The sequence below is a fragment of the Panthera tigris genome, chromosome D1, assembly GCF_018350195.1.
Source record: "Panthera tigris isolate Pti1 chromosome D1, P.tigris_Pti1_mat1.1, whole genome shotgun sequence".
NCBI lineage: Eukaryota > Metazoa > Chordata > Mammalia > Carnivora > Felidae > Panthera > Panthera tigris.
The window spans coordinates 15,932,920-15,953,913 of NC_056669.1; the positions used below are offsets into that span (position 1 = coordinate 15,932,920).

Sequence of the window (20,994 nt, forward strand, 5' to 3'; positions counted from 1 at the left end):
TACAAGTTCATTCTGTCGCTAACTTCTGTCGCTAACAGAATTAACATCCGCGTATAGCTCGAGAAGATAGTGGGCAGAATCATACAGATCCCTGCCTGTGTGGTTGTTAATTCTTTCCTCCTTTGGAAACCCTGGTCTGGGGAACTCCCACTCTTATTAAATTGTCCTGAAGTCCTTCCAATTACTCTAACGCAGAGAACAAAAGGGAAGGGTTGCCCTTATGGTGGACAGGAATGAGCATAAGGGCCTCAAAAGAGTCAGTGGCCTCAGCTCTTCCTCTAGAGACTCTCTGTACTGGAGGTGCTTCAGAATCACCTGGGGGCCACGTTCCGAGAGGGGGGCCCGAGTGTCTATTTTTTTTTTTTTTTACATTTATTTATTTTTGAAAGACAGAGTGAGACAAAGTGAGAGTGGGGAAGAGGCAGAGAGAGAGGAAGACGCAGGATCGGAAGCAGGCTCCAGGCTCCGAGCTGTCAGCACAGAGCCCGACGCCGGGCTCGAACCGACAGACCGTGAGACCATGACCTGAGTCGAAGTCGGACGCTCAACCGACGGAGCCACCCAGGCGCCCCATCGAGCGTCTATACTTTTAATAAATCTCTCAGGCTCCCAAGGTTTCAGAATCTCTCAGGCTCACCACTAACCACTAGCTGAAGATGACATGTATTGAAAACATCCCTGGCCCCTGTCCGCTCTCAAATTCCAGCTTTCCGGGTGGTTGAAGGGGAATAACGCATTTGGATTGCTGATGAGCTTCTGATGTTACTTTGTGATGCAGAAGGCAGGGGTGGGACGGGGACAGGTTCTGAGAAGAGGAAGGTGAATGGTATCTTCTATACAGGAGGAAAGAAAGGGTCCTGAGCAGACCTACGTAGAAACCTCCTTGCAGCCGGTGGCTACCACTCCACAGGGGCCATAAAGCCAGGGCCAGCCCCTTGGCAGAAGTGGGACTTTGCCACACACGCCCTCCACATCTTGATAAGAAACGGTCTCCTGGGCCCTTGATGTTCCCACCTCCTCTGCTTACGATGTCATGGAAACTTCTGTGTGGCTGGGTCTCTAAACATAGCAGCCCGCCCTCAGCTGTGGTGAGAAAGCCAAAGCCTTTAAGGGGTTGCACTAGGGGGCCGGAGGCAACAAGTAGCCGAGGCAGTGTGATGGAGCCCTGCACCCAGGGAGCCCACCGGGCAGCAAGCACCAGTGGGCCAGATGGGGGTGGGAGAGTGCCCGTCACACGGTCCGTCTGGGGCAGAGGAATGGAAGCAGTGAAGGAAGGACACAGGTGGCCAGGGAGGGCAAGGGCCCAACTGAGGCAGGACAACTCCCGTGCCTTGCCCGGCAGTCTTGAAAAGTCCAGGCACCTGCTGAGGGAGAGAAGACATCTTTATTGGCTGAACAAGGAAAGGAGGTGCAGTCGATGTAGCTGATACTCCTATAAGCCACCGGTCTCCGGTTCACTTCTTCCGAGGCCAGTTTTCACCAAGATGACTGTACTGAGCATCATTCCGATCTCGCAGGGGCTAGGAGGTGAGAAGGGGGAACAGTGAGGCAGGCAGAGTCAGGATTCTCCCAGAGAGGACCCCAGCAGACCCCAGAGATGAGAACTCCTGCCTGAGTTTTCCAGCCCCCACATCCGCTCTGATGAGTTCCCCACCAGGACCCTTCATCCATTCACCTCCATTCATGTCCCCTCCCGTGCCCCCCACCCCCCATTCATGGCTCCTCCCCCTCAGGGCTCACCTGATAGAGCTGGTCATTTCCCAGGAGAGCTTGAGTGTCAGCGGCTAGAAGAACCAGGGAAAAAGAGTCATCAGGGGCCTAGGAGGATGGGACAGTGAAACCCCACGCACCCTGCAGGACGACCGCAGCTGGTGGCATCCTCAGAAGTCCGCGTGAGCGAGATGGGCACAGGTCTTCCCAGAACCAGGTTTAGGAGTCACTGGGAGATTGCAAGAGCGGCTCCCAGGTGAGACACAACCCACCCACTGCCAGCCCCATGCTTCGCAGGGGCACACTCACACCCACGACATAAGCGTGCACACACGCACACACACTTTGTCCCGTCCACTTACCCTTAGAGAGCCTTCCGGTCTCATGTCCCGCAAAGCAATAGACCCCCAAAGCGAGGAGAAGAGTGGCGAATATGTCCGTGATGATGATGCCGGCCAGGGTGCCTGAGTCCAGTTCCACACAGTTCTGACACACTGAGGGGGAAGGGGAGCCTTCAAGACCAGGGAAGCATCTCTGCCTCCCTAGGGCGGCCCCGGGATCTCTCACACCAAGACCCAAACGTCAGTAAGACCCTTGGAGAAAGGCCTGCTGATGCCCTGGCTACATCCACCTGTGCCCTTTATCCCCAGAAATCCCTGAGAAGAGCCAAGAAGTAATGTCAGCTTTGTAGGAATGTAAACAAGGCGGTGGGCCAAACCTTTCTCCCGACGAAACTTCTGCTCGAGTCACAAGCCCCTACTGTTTTGTTTTGTTTTGTTTTGTTTTTCCACCAGCTAAGCTCTTTCTCACTCCGAGGGCTCCAAAGCCTGGCTTATACCATTACAAGAGTGACCCCAGTTTGTTTGGAGAACAGATTGGTCCACTATAGTCCCCTCTGGCTCTGAAGTTCTCATAGCCAGAGGTCCCACCCATTTCAACCCCAAGGGTCCAGAAGGCACATACTTCGATAATATACTTGCGTGTAAGGTATCTTGTCTTGTTCGTCTGGCCTCTTGCACGTATACACTCCTCGTGGGTCCAGGATGCGTTTTCCCAGGTCCAGATTTGTATCGTTGCGAAATAGCGTTCCCATCGTTCCCTCCATCCATATGATGCTAGTGTTACAACTCAGCAACACCTTGTCCTCCAGTTCCTCCACGGATATCTTGTAGGGACTCACTTGGATGGGTGGGGGGGGGGGGTGGAAATACCATGATTCGAGTCAGCTGTTTGATCTCCAGCAGATGCCTGATTCTGCTGAGGCTTATACTTAAAAAGGACCACTTTCGGGGCACCTGGGTGGTTCAGCTGGTTGAGCCTTTGATTTTGGCTCAGGTCATGATCGCGCAGTTCGGGAGTTCGAGCCCTGCCTGGCTCTCTGCTGTCCGCGCAGAGCCTGCTTCAGACCCTCTGTCCACCGCCCCCACACCTCCCCCAGTCACACTCTCTCAAAAATAGATAAACATTAAAAATAAATAAATAAAAGGAAGTCGGAGGGGAGCGTAGGCTGCGGAAGCATCCGAGAAACATGAAAGGCAGAAGAGCGTTCCTCAGCTGAAGATGTCTACATTTGTTCCCCAACAAAACTTCTAGAATTACAAGGAACAAATAGGGGACAAGTAGAAGTCCACCTGGGGGAGGGGAGAAGCTAGTAGAATTACCAGCCCAGTGATCCAGAAGGAGACCCAGGGCAAATGCCATGTAAAGATTTTTAGGTTTTCTACCCTTGCTGAGGGGGAGGGGAACAGAAAAACAGTTTTATCAAATTCATTCGTGGGGCTCCATGCAAGTCAAGTCTTGTAGGGAGTTTAGAGGCTGGAGGCGTATGTACAGCGTCTTTCTAGATCCCCTGAATTGCTTTGACTGAGAGCATGTCCACAGCCCACAGAGGCCCTAGAATCTGTATCTCCAATCCCCGGGGAAAGTGGAATCCAGATTTTTCCCTGAACTTCATATTCAGGTACCCGTTTGAATACAAGAGCATCCTCAAGAAAATCCCCCAAAAGAGCTGTTTCTCATGCCTCTCAAGCAGGCCAGGATGATACATGCGTGTACACTCGCTCAGGGAGATACAGGCACGTCAGATGCTTCACATCCTACAGTCAGTCGTGTCTCCCACGGGGAACCTGTTTCCAGTGGAAATCCTGGATGTCCCAAAGCGTTAGTCCCAGTTTGCCTGAGGCTGAGACGGTTTCTGGAACAAGGGACTATCGGTTTTAAAACCAGGCAAACAAATGAGTTGATGAGCCTACCTCCCTAAATCTGCCCTCCTTCCTGTTCAACCTAAAGCTAACTTTCTCTTTAACTTTCCCCTGAATGCTGGGTCATGCATGGCTCTTGGTGGTGACAAATGATGGCCAAATGAGTAAGAGCCCTAGACCCCAGAGACCCTCTGCCCTGGAAGGAATAGTGCTCCCTTACCAGCCCAGGCTCAGACCCCTGCAGACCACAACATTTCCTGCAGAGATCTCTGGCCTAAGGCCTTTAAAAAGACATTCAAGGGCAACATGCATGCCTACCTAGAGTCCGTCAAAGCCAAGAGCCTGTCTCCCAAACCCAAGCCCTGGGCTGTATCCCAGCCCTGCTCCCCTGACAGCTCTGCCTTGTGATTTGAAGCTAGCATTGAGGACTTTCAAGTGGAGCTCCCTCCGGGTGGTAATGTCCCTCTCCAAGGGAGGGACGTTCTCCAACGTCCCTTCCCCAAGATGCCCCCACCACCTGGAGAAGCCTTACCTTGGGAGAGAAGGACAGACAGTGTCAGGCCAGCCAGAAAACTGGAGTGTTCCATTTTCCGGCAGAATTCATTCAGCAGACAGCCCCGGGTCTCAGAATGAGCGGCCAGGGTGAGAGAGGATGCCCTCCCCCAACCGACTCACGGGTACCCGGAAAAAGTAAAGGCGTGGGGGAGGAACTAGAAAACGCCTATTTCTCTGCTCTCTGCCGTTGGTGATGGGAAACTGTCAGGGTAGGGGTAGACTGGGGGTGGGGTAGGAAAGAAGCAGGTGCAAATTGCTCTTTCTGCAAGCAGTGAGCTTGGGGGTGAGGTGGGAGGGAGAGTAGAGACTATGAAAAAGGTTGTCTAGACCTCCAGGAAGTAAAAGGAGATTTAGAATGTTCTTTCCTGCGTCACTGGTGAAAAACGATAATTGCAGAATTTCTGTCGACAGAATAACTGCATTCACTCACCACCTGAAAACAGCCAGCTCTCAAAACACTGGAGAAAAGCTGTAAGCCCCATCCCATAAGCCATCCCAGAAGGTTCCTCCCACTGCTGGGCTTTCTTGGGACCTTGCCCAAGGTCCTCCTCGAGCAGCCTGGGGTACCAGACTAAGTAACTTCCCACCAGTAGGAGGCTGGGCTTTGGAACCCCACCAACCACCCCCACCGCCCTCAGCCAGACATTGGAATCCTGGCTCCTATACTGCCTACCCACAGGGCCTGGGCCAGTCAGGGAATTTTTCAGAGCCTGATTACCCCAGTATCACAATAATGATTTGGACAAAAAGTTTGCATCGTGCCTGACACATCATATTTGCTCAATAAGAAGTAACTATTAAAAACAATATGATTGACCCACAGGCAGAGTGAGCCTCCCCAGGAGACAGGTGGACTTTTTCCCCCTGAGGCCTATGGGGGTCCAAACTCTCTACACTGCCGGAGTTGGACTATAATTTACCCGAGGGCAGAGATAGCGTGGGTTTGGTTGTTCCCTTCTGTATCTCCAATATCTGGCTCATGTCCGGCACGTCGCGAGATCTCTGTACGTGTTTGTTGACTCACTGACTGACCTGCTGAGGGAGATGAACCTTAACATCCTGGAAGCTCTGTTCAGGCTCTGGCCCTTGGAAATATATGGCCTGTCCCCTCGCAATTATTCTTCCTATTCTCTTCCAGGCAGGCACTTTGTTGATGATCTTGTCTCAAAAGAGCAGTGAAAAATTCCTGAGCAAGCGCCTGGACTGAGACGGGCTCGTGTTCAGATCTCCAGCCCTGAGCACGAGTGTCCCCACCTAAATTCCTTAATTCTGGCAACGGCAGCTAGCAACAAGCAACCGGCTGAGATCCTAGCAACAGGTTGGGGCAGAGATGTTTACCTCTCTCACGAAGTGAGGGGCCCAGGCCATCTCCTACCCAGAACCCAAGGGGTTTTCTTGTGCAAGCTGTCCCTGCAATGGGGATCCAGCACTCTCTCCCTCTTCCTCTTGCCACCTCCCATCCTCCACTCCTTAACAGAAAAGCAAAATACATCTGCACCTGCAGCCCTGCTGAGGCCCCCTTCTGCCCACATTTCAAGGAGAGGGTGGAGGCTCAGATTCAGTGCTTTCTCTCAGGGGCCCCAGCCTGAAGGATGCTGGGCGGAGCCAGACTAGCTGCTCAACAGGTCAGCTGGCTGCTAGGGGTTGCTTAGTGCTTCTGCAGGGACAAGACAGAGACTGGCATGGAGCAGGGGAAGCAGCTGGCTGGCCTCATCCTGGCCGTCACTCTTCTTCAAGGTAAGGGGTTCTGGCCGCCTGGAGGAAGGCTCAGGGGAAGAGATCATCACCAGGGGGGAAACAATATTGGGATCTCTAACCTCAAGCCTACCAGAGCCATCACATCAGAATTCCGAGAAGGAAGGGCAAAAATGAAGCCTCTTACTGTTCTTTGCCAGAGAGAAGCAGTGTCCCTTGAGAGACATGGGGTCCCTGTCTCTTCAGAAGTGAAAACAGAGGACTTTACAGGCTAGAGAGAGGACCCGGATGTCGCCATCTTAGGTCGAATGTAGCCCCAAAGGGCACAGGGCAGGAACCTGAAGAGAAAAAGTATGTGTTCCTTAACGCAGAGCTGGAGTGAGGAGCAGACAGACCGATAAGGCATTTGCTCACTCGGTTGGTCAGCTGGTCAACTGGTCAACAAATATGAGTGAGATCCTGTTACATAACAGGCTAGAAGGGTATAAGGATGAATAAAAACCTCTGCCCTAGTGAGCTTATAGTCTAACTGGAGAGAGAAGCTTCAGTGTCACCAGATTGAATGTAATGTGCAGTAAAGGGTGTCTGTATGCATATGCAGTTGGAAATAAACAATAGGAAGTAGATGAACTGGGTCAATGCCTGGAATCTGGACTAGAGATGGTTCTCCACATACCGGGGGGAGGCTAAAGCCACAAAAGTTGTTGAAATCACACAAGTACAATGTGAGATCCCCAAAGAAGAGGAGTGAGGACGGAACCGAGAAGATATTAACCTTTAAAGGGTCATTAGAGAAAAACATCTCGAAGAAGAGAGAAGAGGATGATCACAGGGCTGGAATAACCAGATGAGTGCAATACCATCGAAAACCAAAGGAGGAGAGAGCTTCTAGAAGGAAAGAATCACCAAGAGTATGAAATATTATAGAAAGGTCTGCTGATAGAATATATTTAAAAGTTTAAATCTGTGGAATCTGGCAAAATAAAGGAGGGCCATGCCTGATTTATAACAGTTTCAGTGGGGTAGTATGAGTGGAAACTGAATGGAAACATGTAGAAGATACAGGGCAGGTGATAAAGTGCACCAAATGCAAACTATTCTTTATTTTTTTTTCAAGAATTTTCAGTTTGTGTGTTTATTTATTTATTTATTTTAATGTTTTTACTTATTTTTGAGACAGAGAGAGACAGAGCATGAGCAGGGGAGGGGCAGAGAGAGAGAGCGGGACACAGAATCTGAAACGGGCTCCAGGCTCTGAGCTGTCAGCACAGAGCCCAATGCAGGGCTCGAACTCACAGACTGTGAGATCATGACCTGAGCTGAAGTCGGATGCTTAACTGACTGAGCCACCCAGGCACCCCCAGACTATTCTTTAAAGATGTTTGGATGAGGACAGTTTAAGTGGTAAGTAGAAAAGGAAATAGGGTCTAAGATGAACTATTTTTGAGTGTGAGAGAAATCTGAGCACGTTTCTAGGCTGAAGGAAACAATAGTAGACCAAGGTCCTGGAGTTGATGTTGGAAGGATGGAGTCAAGAGTGGGCTCAAGGATGCAGAGAAGACAACCTTACCATCTGAGACGAAGAGAAAGGAAGATGGCTTTAGTCATGGGTAGGCATGTAGATGGAAAGGAAGCCAGAGAAGGTCGTTACGGCATCTACATTCTCAGTGAACTAAGTAGAAGGCAATGCCACTTGCTGAAACCAAGCTGGGTGATGGCTGAGCGGGGGACTTGAAGAAGACAAGCCACCAGTGAGCTGTGTGAACTTGGGCAATGCCTCCTTTCTGGGGCTCTGTTGGCTCACTAGTCAACCTAGGAAATGTAGCTACATGAGCTCTCAAATCCTAAAAAGGAGTAAGACTCAGAGAAGCAAAATTAAAAGATGTCAGCAAGCAGGTGGACCCTCTCTCCTATAAAATCTGAGTTAGAATGAGGGACCTCTTTGTCCCTCCCATGGTGACCAGGTGGTCAGGAAGAAAGGCTAGCAAGAAATCTTCTTAACGGTTTGTCTTGCTTTTCTTTTTTTTTTTTTAATTCAATCATCCAGTCATGCATGCATTCATTCAACAAATGTAAAGCTCTGACCATGTTCCACATACTGTACTAGGTACTATTAGTAATCCGTTCAGTCCTGCTAGAAGTTCTAAAACAGCTGACTCCTTCCAACCGTTTCCATCATACCTTTTTTTCCCATCATACTTCACTTCTGCCCTATCTGTCCCCATCACACTCTCTACATCTAGACGCACTACCTCTCTGTCCTTTTCCAACCCGTGTCTTTGCTCGTCTATTCTTTCTTCCCAGAATGCTCTTCTCTGTCCGGTGAATTCCTAATCATTCTTTGAGGCCCAGCCAAACATCACCTTCTCTGTTAAGGTTTCCCTGTCCCTCACTCTTGGGCAAAATCAATAGCTTCTGCCCCCTTTCATATGCACTCATGGAAGTACTAAAGATAATTGACAAATTCTATTGTATTAATTCCATACATATTTATTTTTTCTACTTCATTGTAAACGCTTTGGAAGCAGCAAGTTAGTTCTTGTATTACAGTCTTTTTTTTTCCACCCTGATTAATCATGCCAGGTACATAACAGTGCTTAGTTCATGTTTGGATTAAACTCATTTGAGTTGAATTCCCGTGTCAGTGCTCTGTAGTACATCCACCATACAACTCTACTACCCTGAGTTTTGAGACAGATTTGAGGGCTATTGAAGACCTACCTCCCCTACGGCATCCAGGGTTTCTACAAAAAAACGGATCACCAAGGCTGAGGATTCTAGAAGTACGTACTTTAAAAAGTCTTTACTTAGTGTAGGGGTGGCTGGGTGGCTCAGTCAGTTAAGGGTCTCTTGATTTCATCTCAGATCATGATCTCACAGTTCGTGGGATTGACCCCCAGGTTGGGCTCCATGCTGTTAGTACGGAGCTTGCTTGGGACCCTCTCTCTCTCTCTCCCTCTCTCTGCCCCTCCCCTGCTCACACTCTCTCTCACTCTCTCAAAATAAATAAATAAACATTTCTTTAAAAAGGTCTTTAGTTGGTAGGGGCGCCTGGGTGGCTCAGTTGGTTAAGCGTCCGACTTCAGCTCAGGTCATGATCTCACGGTCCATGAGTTCAAGCCCCGCGTCGGGCTCTGTGCTGACAGTTCAGAGCCTGGAGCCTGCTTCAGATTCTGCGTCTCCCTCTCTCTGACCCTCCCCCAGTCATGCTCTGTCTCTCTCTGTCTCAAAAATAAACAAACATTAAAAAAAACTTTTTAAAAGGGGGAGCTTTAGTTGGTGTAAGCCCACGTTTGGCCAGAACTTTAGCTGCTAAAAAAAAGCAGAGCATTCCAGACTACACAGGCAATACCCTTATGAATATTGCAGTACCGTTCTGATGCTAACCATCCAGAGTTAATATCAGACTCCACAGGTTAAGGGCACACTGTCCCCAACAAGACTGCCCTCATTTTAAATTCCAGGCACAAGTTCAGAGGTTCCCATACCACCTACACTTCTGACACACAGGGTACAAATCTGGAGGGTTCCCAGATTTGATAATATGTTAGAACAATGCACGGAACTCGGGAAAGTGCCGCATTTACTATTACAGTTTTAGTATAAAAAAATAAAATCAGGATTTTCCATGAAGAAGCACATAAAGTCTGAGAGGGCCCTGAATACAGAGCTTCTGTGTTTTCTCCCTGTGGAATCAGAGTATATCACCCTCCTAATACATTGTGTTTACCAACAAAGAAGTTCCACTGAGGTTTTTGGTTGTTGTTGGTTTTGTTGTTGTTTTTTTTTTCATTTTGTTTATTTGAGACAGCGAGAGCGTGTGAGCATGGGAGAGGGGCAGAGGGAGAGAGAGAGAGTCTCAAGCAGGCTCCCTGCTCGGCACGGAGCCTAACATGAGGCTCAATCTCACGACCCTGGGATCATGACCCACCCTGAAATCAAGAGTCAGACGTTCAACTGACTGAGCCACCCAGGTGCCTGTGCACTGAGTTTTTATTGGGGTTTCATGACATAGGTATAATTGATTGAATAATTGGCCATGTGACGGAACTCAATCTCCAGCCCCCTTCCCTTCCAGGGCTCAAAGTCCTAGATTACATGGTTCTTGACCAGCCCCATCCTGAGTCATCTCATTAGCATAAACTCATATACGGTCCAAAAGCCCACTAAGAATAACAGACAATCCTATCGCTCATGAAATTCCAAGGCTTTAGAAACTCCCTCCCAGGAATCCAGGACAAACACCAGACACATTATTATACAGCACCCTGAATTCAATTTGATGATTTAGGCTACACTTCAATGAAATAAGGATAAATACCGTCCACTCCCGTAGATTAGGATCTCTCTCTATCTTGGCCTCAAATGACGATGGAAATGCTACCTCAGGGCATCTGAATGACTCTATGCCCAGCTAATCCGCTCTCTGTCTTCTATCTCTACAGGTACTCTGGCCCAGTCAAAACAAGGTAGGGTGCATGGCTTCTTTCTATCCTCAAATCTCATAGAAATATGGTTCCTACCATAGTGGTCCTACAGGAGTGAGTGATGGAAGGGATAGGATGATGAATGATAAATAGCAAATCTCTCGTTGCCTTCCAGATGAGTGGCCAGTCATGAACAGGCAGTTTTCCTGTAGCTAAGCAATTCATTCTCTAGTTCTTGGAGTAGAAACGGGACACTAGCAGCGACGGCCTATTCAAAGTGAGACTCACGAACCAACAGCATTAGCATCACCTGGGAGATGCCACATTGCAATCCCTTCCCAGAACTACTAAATGGAACCTGAAATTCTCACTAGATCCCCATGTGATCCATGCGCACATTAAAGTTTGAGAAGCACTGCTGTGATGGTCTGGTCCTGATACCCCAGGGCAGGGAGAATTCCAGAGGAGAGATCCTTAACAGACCATGGCTTTTTCCCTTTTCAGAAATTCCTGTGGTAAGAGTAAACAGCGATCGAGAAGATGGTTCGGTACTTCTGACTTGTGAGTCACCAGACAAAGATGTCAAATGGTTTAAAGATGGGAAGGAAATAAAGTCCCACGAAAAGAATAAAAATATACAGAATCTGGGAAGCAGTATCAAGGACCCTCAAGGGATATATTGGTGTCAAGGATCCAAGAACCGCTCAAGAACACTCCAAGTGTATTTCAGAAGTATGTAATCCCCTTCGGTTTGTTTGTCGTACAATTAATCAGTACTTGCTGTTCTGGCGGGCCTCCTGCCCCGGGTGGGCGAGTATGGAAATAGACACGAAACCGTTCTGGCTCTCTTAATCTCAGCTTGCCCCTTTTTGAATATAACAACACAGTTCCCCCAGTCTTCTTGGAAAAGCATAACCGGTCCTATAAAGGATGGTTTGATTTTGGATGGACCCCCACGGATTGGAGCAGTCGGCTTTTGCTGCTATAAACTGAGTTGGTGTAGCTAGGGGAGACAGAGGAGATTATAAGGTGAGCGGCAATCAAATGTAGAAGGCAGTTGACCACGGAGAAGAAGATCTGATCTTCCTTCTATTTCCTATAGTTCCTGGTGGTAAGACTACATGGGCTTGCTTCCCCAGGACACCTGGGCCACAGAAGGACATCAAGAAGTATTGCATTCTTAGTGCAGGTGTCCTCCCAGGCAATTCCTTTCCCATACCATGCACAGAGGAGTCTGCTACCCTAAATATAGGCGTTATCACTTGTAGGCAAGAGAAAAAGATGCAGAAGAACCCCTTTCACACCCTGAAGGACCTTGTCCCTCCCTTTCCCCACAGTGTGTCAGAACTGCATTGAACTAAGCGGAGCCACCTATTCCGGCTTTGTCTTCGCTGAGATCATCAGCATTTTCTTCCTTGCTGTTGGGGTCTACTTCATTGCTGGACAGGATGGAGTTCGCCAGTCAAGAGGTAAGAAGAAGGTTCTTGAATGAGGGAGGGGGCCACCTAGGACCCTCAGTTTCCTTCCTACCGACATAGACCCAATAGAAGAGACGAGGTAGGCATGCGTTGTGGACGCGCACAGTTGGGTGAAAAGGACACCGCTTTTTCACAGCACGCGTGCCCGTCACAAGATCCACCTCCCTCTGATTTTCCTCCGTGTTTTTAAAAAAACTCTTCGCTGTCGTAAAACCTACACATAGAAAAATGCATGACTGGGGCGCCTGGGTGGCGCAGTCGGTTAAGCGTCCGACTTCAGCCAGGTCATGATCTCGCGGTCCGTGAGTTCGAGCCCCGCGTCAGGCTCTGGGCTGATGGCTCGGAGCCTGGAGCCTGCTTCCGATTCTGTGTCTCCCTCTCTCTCTGCCCCTCCCCCGTTCATGCTCTGTCTCTCTCTGTCCCAAAAATAAAAAAAATAAAAAAAAAATGCATGAGTGACAAGCATACGGCTAAACAAAGCAAACACACTCATGAATCCAACACCCAGTTTAAGACCGAGAATATTACCAACACCCTAGAAGTCCCCTCTGTGGTCAATTCCGGCCTCTCCCTAGCCCTCAAAGTGAGCACTATCCTGACTTCTAACAGCATTGATTAATTTTGCCTGTTTTCACTCCTTATGTCAGTGGACTCATACAGCAGATACTCGTGTGTGTGTTTCTTTCACTCAAAAACATGTTTGTGAGATGTATCTGTATTCTCGTATGAAGATGTATTTCACTAATTCTTACTGCTAGCTAGTACTCTAGTGTGTGAATAGAACCCAATTTGTTAGCCACTCTACTTTGAGTGTTTTGTTTATTTTTTGTGCAGCTTCGGACAAGCAGACTCTGTTGTCCAATGACCAGCTCTACCAGGTAAGGGAAGGGGGAGTGAAAGAGACATTGCTACAATTCGGGGTAAAATTTGGAGGGGGGGGGGGGACAAGTTATTTGGAAGATACCGTACAGATAAGGAACTACTTAGGGCATACCAGATGATTACATAGTTACCCTTTGAGTAGAATGGATGAAAGAAAAAGAAGGGTTGAAAGAGACTGAGGTCAGGATCTAGTGAGAAAAAGTTGAAGGACACACTGAGAGGGACCCATAAAGAAACTGTATACAGAGCCTCCCTTCCCCCTTGTCCTCTCTCCACCCCCTGGACAGGGAAGCACCCACTCCAAAGGCTTGCACGTGAAAAAGCACTCAATAAATATGCATCAGATTAATTCAGAGAGGGGGAGGGAGGATGAGTTTATGACCGTGCTGTCCTTTTTAGCCCCTCAAGGATCGGGAAAATGACCATTACAGCCACCTTCAAGGAAAACAGTTGAGGAAAAATTGAACTCAGGACTCAAAGTAGGTGTGTTCTTCTATACCAATTCTAAGAAATTACCTTTCCTTTACCTGCCCTTCCAACTGCTGCCAAGTCTGTCTCCTTTCCCCAACCAACTCTAAAGCTTAGGGGAGAGTGGGTGACTGATAATTCTCGGTGGTGCGAGACTGCTCTGTGCGTTGTAGGGTTTTTAGCAACATCGCTGCCCTCTATCTGCCAGATGCCAGTGGTGCCCCCAGCCGTAACAATCAAAAATATCTCCAGATAGGGACGTCTGGGTGGCTCAGTCGGTTAAGCTTCCAACTCTGTGTTGACAGCTCAGAGCCTGGAGCCCGCTTTGGATTCTGTGTCTCCCCTCTCTTTCTGCCCCTCCCCTGCTCGCTTGCCTCTCTCTCAAAAATAAATAAACCTTCCTTTTTTTCTTTTTTTTTTTTAAATCTCCAGATATTTCAAATGTCTCCTCCAGGGCAAAATCACCTTTTGTTAAGAACCACTGACCTCTATTAACTTTCAATCAACCAATCAATCAATCAGAAGTTCTGATTCAATCAAGCAGGAAAAGTGTCTATCAGGAAAACAAGACCCAAGCATTATTTGGTTTTCTGAACCCACCCCAATTTTTCTTTTTTCAATCCAGGTGTCCTCCCTTCTGGATAGGTCTCAGGAACATAGCAATACGTTTTGGAGCACTCCTAGCTGAGAGAATTTCAGCCCTAAATCTAGATTCAAGTTTCCCAAAGGCGACGAATGGAGAAGAAAGGCCATCAGAACAAATTTGGATTTTTCTCAAAATAAAACAAAATTAAAGGAAAATAATATGTATGGTGTTGCAGGAGCGCCACCTATTGGAAGGTAGTTTTTCTGTAAAAGAACATTGAAAAGATCTAATAACCCCCTCTATTTGAATATTATTTTTTAAAGTTTTAATTTTTGTTTACTTTTTGTATGTGTCATAATTTACTTGGTTTAAATATGCAATGAAAGGTCTCCCTCCACCTCCAACCCCAGCCATTCAGCTGTCCTCTCCAGAGACAAAACAGCATACTAGTTTCATATAAGGTGTTATAAATCAGAGTATTCTAGGCATACACAAGCAAGCTCTTAAGTACATATTATTCTCCTTTTCCCTATTTTTCACACCAATGGTATCATACTATCTCCATCTTGCACTTTCACCTAATAAAACCCTAAGATTGACGCAGCTGGGTGGCTCAGTCAGTTGAGCATCTGACTTTTCATCTCAGCTCAGGTTATGATCTCATGGTTCATGAGTTCAAGCCCCACGTTGGGCTCTGTGCTGACAGCGTGAAGCCTGCTTGGGATTCTCTGTCTCTCTCTCTCTCTCTCTCTGCCCCAACCTCTCTCTCTCTGTCTCTCTGTCTCTCTCAAAATAGATAAATAAACTTTTTTAAAAAATAACCTTAAGATTATTCCATATCAATAAGTAAAGGAACTTTTTTTTTAATGCAGCCACGTTGTACAGATACGCTATATTTTATTTAACCAATGCTCTACCGATGGGCATTTAAGTTGCTTCCAATATTTTGTTCTTATGATGCTGTAATGACTAACATTGTATAAGTGTCATCTAAAAAAAATAATTGTATTGAGGTATAGTTTACATGCCATAAAATTCACTCATTTTAAGCAATTTCTCCTGTTCTCCGTGTTAGAGAATTTACTCAATTGTACCCTCATCACCATAAACCAGTTGTAGAACATTTTCATTGCCTTCTTCAGATTCCTTGTGCTGTTTCCAGTCATTCCCTGTTCCCACCCTCAGCCCCAGGCGATGACTATTATCTTTTCTGTCTCATCAGATTTGCCTTTTCTGGACATTTCATATAAATGGAATTATACAAGCTGCTCTGGACATTCTCATGTTAATCTTTGTGTGGGTGTCTTCATTTTTCTCGGGTTGATTCATGGGTGTGAAGAATTGCTAGGTTGTATGGTAAATCTCTGTTTAGCTTTTTAAGAACCTCCCTGTACCATTTTACATTTCCACTAGCAATGGGTGAGGGTTTCTGTTTCTCCACATCCTCACCAATATTTGTTACTATATGTTTTTTTAGTATAGCCATTCTCGTAGGTATAAAATGGTATTTACTGGACCTTTAATTTGCATTTCCCTAATGACTAATGATGTTGAACATCTTTTCACATGCTTATTAGCCTTTCTTACATCTTTCATGAAATGTCTATTCAAATCTTTTTTTTTTTTTTAGTTTTTTTTTTGTCTCACTGTTGAATTGAAAGAGTTCTTATATATTTTGAATACAAGTCTTTTATTACAAGACATTATTTAGAAATACATCTACCAGTCTGCGGCTTGCCTTCTCATTCTCTTCATGGTGACTTTTGAAGCACAAAGAAATTTTAATTTTGATGAAGTCCATTTTATCCATTTTTTCTCTTATGGATTGTGCTTTTGGTATGATGTCTAAGAACTCTTTGCCAAACCCAAGATCACAAAGATTTCTTCTATGTCTTCTTTTTACAGTTAAAATTTCCATAGTTTTAGTTGTGACATTTGAACATGCTTAAGACTATTTGTAACAAATACGAATAAATGAAATTTGGATACTGTAATGTGTTTGCACTTGCAATTTTATCAAATATTGCCAAATTGCACTTAATGGAGGTTGGACCAGTATATACTCCTAATAATAATAATTGAGAGTGTCTTTTACTCCATACTTTTTGAGCTTTGCCAATCTGATAAGTTAAATATAGCATCTCAGTGTAGTTTTAATTTACATTCTTCTTATAAAAAATGAGAGCCACGAGTTTTTCCCTCTCATGATATATAGGCTCATATCTCTTTATCTTTTTCTTATTGACTTGCAACAGCTCTTTACATATGTGGGAAACTAGATCTTTTGTCTGTGATATTAGTTGCAAATATTTTTCCAACTTTGGTATTTGTTCTTTGACTTGATGATGATTGGTTTTCTGTGCACATTTTACAAATATCTGCATAGAGTAGAATTTATTGGTCTTTTATGTCTTCTAGGTTGTTTCCTTTTTTTTTTTTTTTGAGAGTCTGGATGACTTTATTCTTTAAATGGTTTTACCCTTCTCATAGCTCCAGGTGAGACTGAGAGCACTGACCCGGGCTATCCCTCTCTCCATTGTCTGACCAGTCACAGAGAGAAGCCAGCAGGATGCTGGCAGAGTCTGACGGCCCTTCTGGGGATGGAGCTAAAGGGGCCTCCCCCAGTCAGGGGGTACTTAAGCTCAGCTGCAGTGGGCGACAAAATGGGGTCGACAGATAGGTGACAGAGAGCTTCAGAGTACCTCACAGGGTTGGACAAGGGCTAGGGATGGGATGCAGGGACCCTCGGGGTCTCACAACAATTACTGACCTAAAGAAGGGCCTAGGAGAGGGAAAGGTGAAGAGCTTGTGGGGGGGGACAGAGCAATTCAAAGGAGGGCACAGAAGAACTTCTTCTCCCAGAAGAGGTTCTCCAAAGTGGGCACAGGGGTGATGAGGGGATCCTCGCAGGAGTGGGCATCACAGTAAGCCATCAAGTCTGCTGCTGCCTTGAACACCTTTATCCGGCACAAGGTGGCTTCACTCTTCAGCTGTTTCACCATCTTGCGGGCTTGCTCAGTACTCATTGTGCTGTTCACAGGAGTCTCCGCTTTCATCCTGAGGCCACCGGCAGCGAGGGCCCTGTGGAGTAGTCAGTGGGGTGCACAAAACCTGCCTGAGATGGGTGCCCCACCTTGCAGGAAGTTGCACCTGAAAGTATCTACTGCAGCAGCAGAAATAGCTGATACAAAGAAGGCCACTGGGGAGGGTCAGGGCACAGGTCCCTCGAGGGCTGGACCCAGTTCCTGCAGCTCAAGCACTCTAGGCTCTTTCCTATTTAGAAAGGTCTTCCCCATTTTAAGATTATTCTTTTAAGAATTTTTTCCTATGAATTCCACCTGCATTTCTATGGTGTCATTTTATACGTTTAAATCTTTGATCCATCTTGAATTAATTTTAATGCAAAGGCCAAATATATTGACTAACTTTTAAACTGTATAGCTATCCAGTTATTCCAGAACTATTTTTTTTTTAAGTTTATTTATTTATTTTGAGAGAGACAGACTCAGCATGAGACGGGGAAGGGCAGAGAGAGAGGGAGAATCCCAAGCAGGCTCTTCACTGTCACCGCAGAGCCCAACGAGGGTCTTGAACCTATGAACATGAGATCATGACCTGAGCAGAAACCAAGAAGTGGACCCCTAACCAACTGAGCCACCCAGGTGCCCCCCGGGACTATTTTTTGAATGATCCATCTTGTGCCTGTTGATTTTAAGTGGTGTCCCCACTCCAATCTCACCAGACAAGTACATTTACGTGTTGTGCAACCATCACCTCCATCCATTTCAAGGACTTTTCATCATCTCAACCTCTGTACCCATTAAACAATAATTCCCCATTCTTCCCTTCCCCCCAGCTCCTAATAACCTCTATTCTACTTTTCTATGTCTATGAATTTGTCTATGCTAGGTACCACATATAAATGGAATTACACAACATTTGCCCTCTTGTCTCTGGCTGATTTCACATAACAATGTTTTCAAAGTTTATCCATGTTACAGCATGTATTAGAATTTCAGACTTTTTAAGGCTGCATAACAGTCAATTGTAGGCATATACCACATTTTGTTTATTCATTCATTCGTCCCTGGACATTTTGGGTTGTTTCCACCTTTGGGCTAGTATGAATAATTTTGCTACGAACATTGGTGTACAAGTACTTGTTTGAGTCTCTGCCTTCAATTCTTTGAGGTTTACACCCAGAAGTGGAATTTATTGCATCATATGGTAATTCTATGTTTAACCATTTGAGGAACCACCAAAAATTTCCCCAAAGTGCTGCACTATTTTACATTCCCATCAGCAACGCTCAAGGGTTCCTATCTTTCTCGACAACAACACATATTTTCCTCTTTTTCTTTTTCTTTTTTTTCCTTTCTTCTATTTATTTATTTATTTATTTATTTATTTATTTATTTTGGTAATAGGCTTCTTCCTACAGAATGTGAGGTGTTATTTCATTGCAGTTTCAATTTGCATTTCCCTAATTAGCGACATTGAGCATCTTTTCGTGTGCTTATTGGCCATTTGTATATCCTCCTCGGAGAAATGTCGATTGAAGTCCATTGCCCATTTTTCAATCACATTGTGTGGGGGTTTTGTTGTTGAGTTGTAGAAGTTCTTTATATACTTTGGATGTGAATCCTTTGTCGGATATATGATTTACAAATATTGTGTTTCATGCTATGAATTGTCTTTTCACTTGCACTCTTGAAAAGTATGCTGCTTTCACAGCCTTTGTGTACCTCAAAGTAACCTTGTAGCATGCATATTGACACTTTACAGCAAGAAAAATAAAATCCAAAGCTACCGTATCTTAGCACACTGCCTGACACCTAATAAGAGCTCAAAATTTTGTTATTATTATTGTTATTATTGCTGCTGTTGTTGCCTCATAGATAATAATAATCTATGAAGAGCAACGGAAGCTGCTTCAAAAAGGCACGACACTCATATTTCACCAAGCTCCAGGCGGCCCCGCGGACACCCCACCTCCCCACTGCAGTCTTTCTCAGCCCCTCCTCCAACCCGGCCCCGCCCCCCAGGAGCCCAGAGGCACTTCCGCCCCGCCCACCAGGCTGGCGCATGCGCCGTCGAGGTATTTGCGCGCCAGTTCCCCGAGCTGGGCGGCACACCCTGTTTCCGGCGCCCGGATGAGATTCCGCAAGGCCTGGCGCCTGGTCGTGATGTAAGCTCCGGTTGTCGTGCTGAGTCGGAAGTGGGAACCCTTCGGCCGCTAAGACTTCTGTCGTGTCGTCGCTGCTGGCCTTTCAGGCTCTGGTAAGAGAGGAAATAGCTTCAGGGGAGGGGGTCGTTGAGTCTGCGATGGGATATTTTTCTCCTAGTTGAATGCCGCTCCGGGCCTCTGCACTTTTGCCTCCAAATTCCTTCTCCTGTGCTTTCCTGACCCTTGACCCTCTCCTTCATGAACTTCGACTCTGTCTGATTTGGGAACCCTTTACAGTGCCCCCAGCTTCTGGCATCTCTCCCCTCCTTTGCCATTCCCTTCCAGGAAAAGCCCAGAATACTGGCCATGCATTATCTTTGACTTCCTTCCTCTGGAATGAGCGCCGAGTGGGTGGGTCTCCTTCCTTGCCGCGAATCCCTTATGGAACCTGGAGGGATGACATGTAAAGCGTAGACAGCAAATAGCCAGATACCAAAGAAGGTAATATTAAGCACGGGACGCAGTAATCAAGCCAGCTGAATACATATGGCAAGATGGTGACATTTCTTCAGCCACCTGATCAGTTCACTACTCAGAACTCTCCTGGCACTCTGCTTCGTTCTCCTTCAGTAAAAGGGTGTAGAAGACACTAATGAGATTGCGTAACCACAGCTCGGGAGCTTATATTTGATGGGCCTTCTCTTTGGGATCCGTTTTTCACTCCCAGAACAAGGATGTGTTTAGTCTCACTGTTTTGGTCTCACATGGGAGTCCTCCTGAGATAAAATGGGACCCAGGAAAGAATGCTGTCGGCTTTTTAACTTGATGAGATCCTTCTAACTTGCTGAAATGTTGTTAGGATCTCTTGCCACATTATCAGGACCTGAAAGGATTTGGGCGTGGAACATATAACAATGAAAACATTTTAATTCTTTTTTGGTTTAATGTATGTATTACTCACCAGGACAGAGACCTTACTGAGTATGGTTTAGTAGAGCTTGATTTTGCCAATCCAGTTTTATGAAGTATTCTACATATTTCTGTTTAAAAGCATTACTAAGTCTGATGTTAAAACATTTGTGTGCTCACCTTTTTAAGAGCTGACATTGGTCCTTAGGGATTAGCAGTACGGTTCATAAACAAAAGATTGAATGGAGGTGGGGATGAAAGGATTTTTGTAGGACTGGAAATAAGTAGCTATTATAGATGTAGACCCTTGCAGGGAGTATTATCTGAGTGAATTGTGTTTTTAAGTAGGAAATATTAAAAAGGAATCAAATCCGGGGCACCTGGGTGGCTCAGTCAGTTGAGCGTCCGACGGCTGCTCAGGTTATGATCTCAGTTCGTGGGTTCAAGCCCCACCTCGGGTTCTGTGCTGACAGCTCAGAGTCTGGAGCCTGCTTTGGATTCTGTGTCTTCCTCTCTGTCTGCCCCTGCCCTGCTTGTGTTCTCTCTGTGTCTCAAAAATAAATAAATAAACATTAAAAAAAAAAAAAGGAATCAAATCCAAAAGCTCTTAAGGGTTGGTGGCGTCACCAACAGGATGGTGCTGTATCTCTGTATGGCAGTTGAAAACAGAAGATTATAAATAATCCGTGCCATTGAATATTAAAACAAAATATCAGGGTTCCATTTTATCAGATCTTTTGGAGTGGGTGATATCTAGGTGCTCTTAACATTTGTGAGACCATTGATCATCTCCACAAAGACTCCCATCAAGTGATCATTCCTCCCTTTTCCTATGAAACTTTTCTGTAAGTGGTTACACAGTATTTGCCGTTTGACTACGACAGTAGCTTGTGCACAGAGTTGAAGTTCATATGAA

At 46.1% G+C, this 20,994-nt stretch overlaps 4 protein-coding genes across 9 annotated transcripts in view; 2 read left to right on the forward strand and 2 right to left on the reverse strand.

Annotated features, from left to right (window-relative positions):
- Positions 1-509: 509 nt before the first annotated feature.
- CD3D (CD3d molecule) lies at positions 510-4,611 on the reverse strand. Its single transcript, XM_007080390.3, has 5 exons — positions 4,444-4,611; positions 2,674-2,889; positions 2,073-2,204; positions 1,741-1,784; positions 510-1,520 (listed from the first exon to the last, which is right to left on the reverse strand). Exons 1-5 carry the CDS (start codon positions 4,496-4,498, stop codon positions 1,455-1,457), a joined length of 513 nt encoding a protein of 170 aa, XP_007080452.2. The 5' UTR covers positions 4,499-4,611; the 3' UTR covers positions 510-1,454.
- A 1,438-nt stretch (positions 4,612-6,049) lies between these two features.
- CD3G (CD3g molecule) lies at positions 6,050-14,676 on the forward strand. Of its 4 annotated transcripts, none has more exons than XM_007080386.3 (7): positions 6,050-6,203; positions 10,607-10,630; positions 11,093-11,320; positions 11,926-12,057; positions 12,901-12,944; positions 13,348-13,431; positions 13,849-14,676. In XM_007080386.3, the coding sequence occupies exons 1-6, from the start codon at positions 6,149-6,151 to the stop codon at positions 13,411-13,413; spliced, it is 549 nt and encodes a 182-aa protein (XP_007080448.2). In that variant the 5' UTR covers positions 6,050-6,148; the 3' UTR covers positions 13,414-13,431; positions 13,849-14,676. The 4 variants fall into 4 exon arrangements, with proteins under 4 accessions (XP_007080448.2, XP_007080451.2, XP_007080449.2 ...); XM_007080389.3 differs by having other exon boundaries at positions 14,042-14,676; XM_007080387.3 differs by having other exon boundaries at positions 13,348-13,427.
- Positions 14,677-16,429: 1,753 nt separating this feature from the next.
- LOC122231388 (guanine nucleotide-binding protein G(I)/G(S)/G(O) subunit gamma-3-like) lies at positions 16,430-17,271 on the reverse strand. The gene has a single exon (XM_042959296.1). It carries the CDS (start codon positions 17,056-17,058, stop codon positions 16,831-16,833), a length of 228 nt encoding a protein of 75 aa, XP_042815230.1. The 5' UTR covers positions 17,059-17,271; the 3' UTR covers positions 16,430-16,830.
- Positions 17,272-19,178: 1,907 nt separating this feature from the next.
- The window catches only part of UBE4A (ubiquitination factor E4A), a 35,622-nt gene continuing 33,806 nt past the window's right edge, over positions 19,179-20,994 (forward strand). For all 3 annotated transcript variants that reach the window (XM_042957388.1, XM_007080385.3, XM_042957389.1), the window contains exon 1: positions 19,179-19,282. The gene's annotated coding sequence lies outside the window, so the exon portion shown is untranslated. The remainder of the gene's footprint in view (positions 19,283-20,994) is intronic.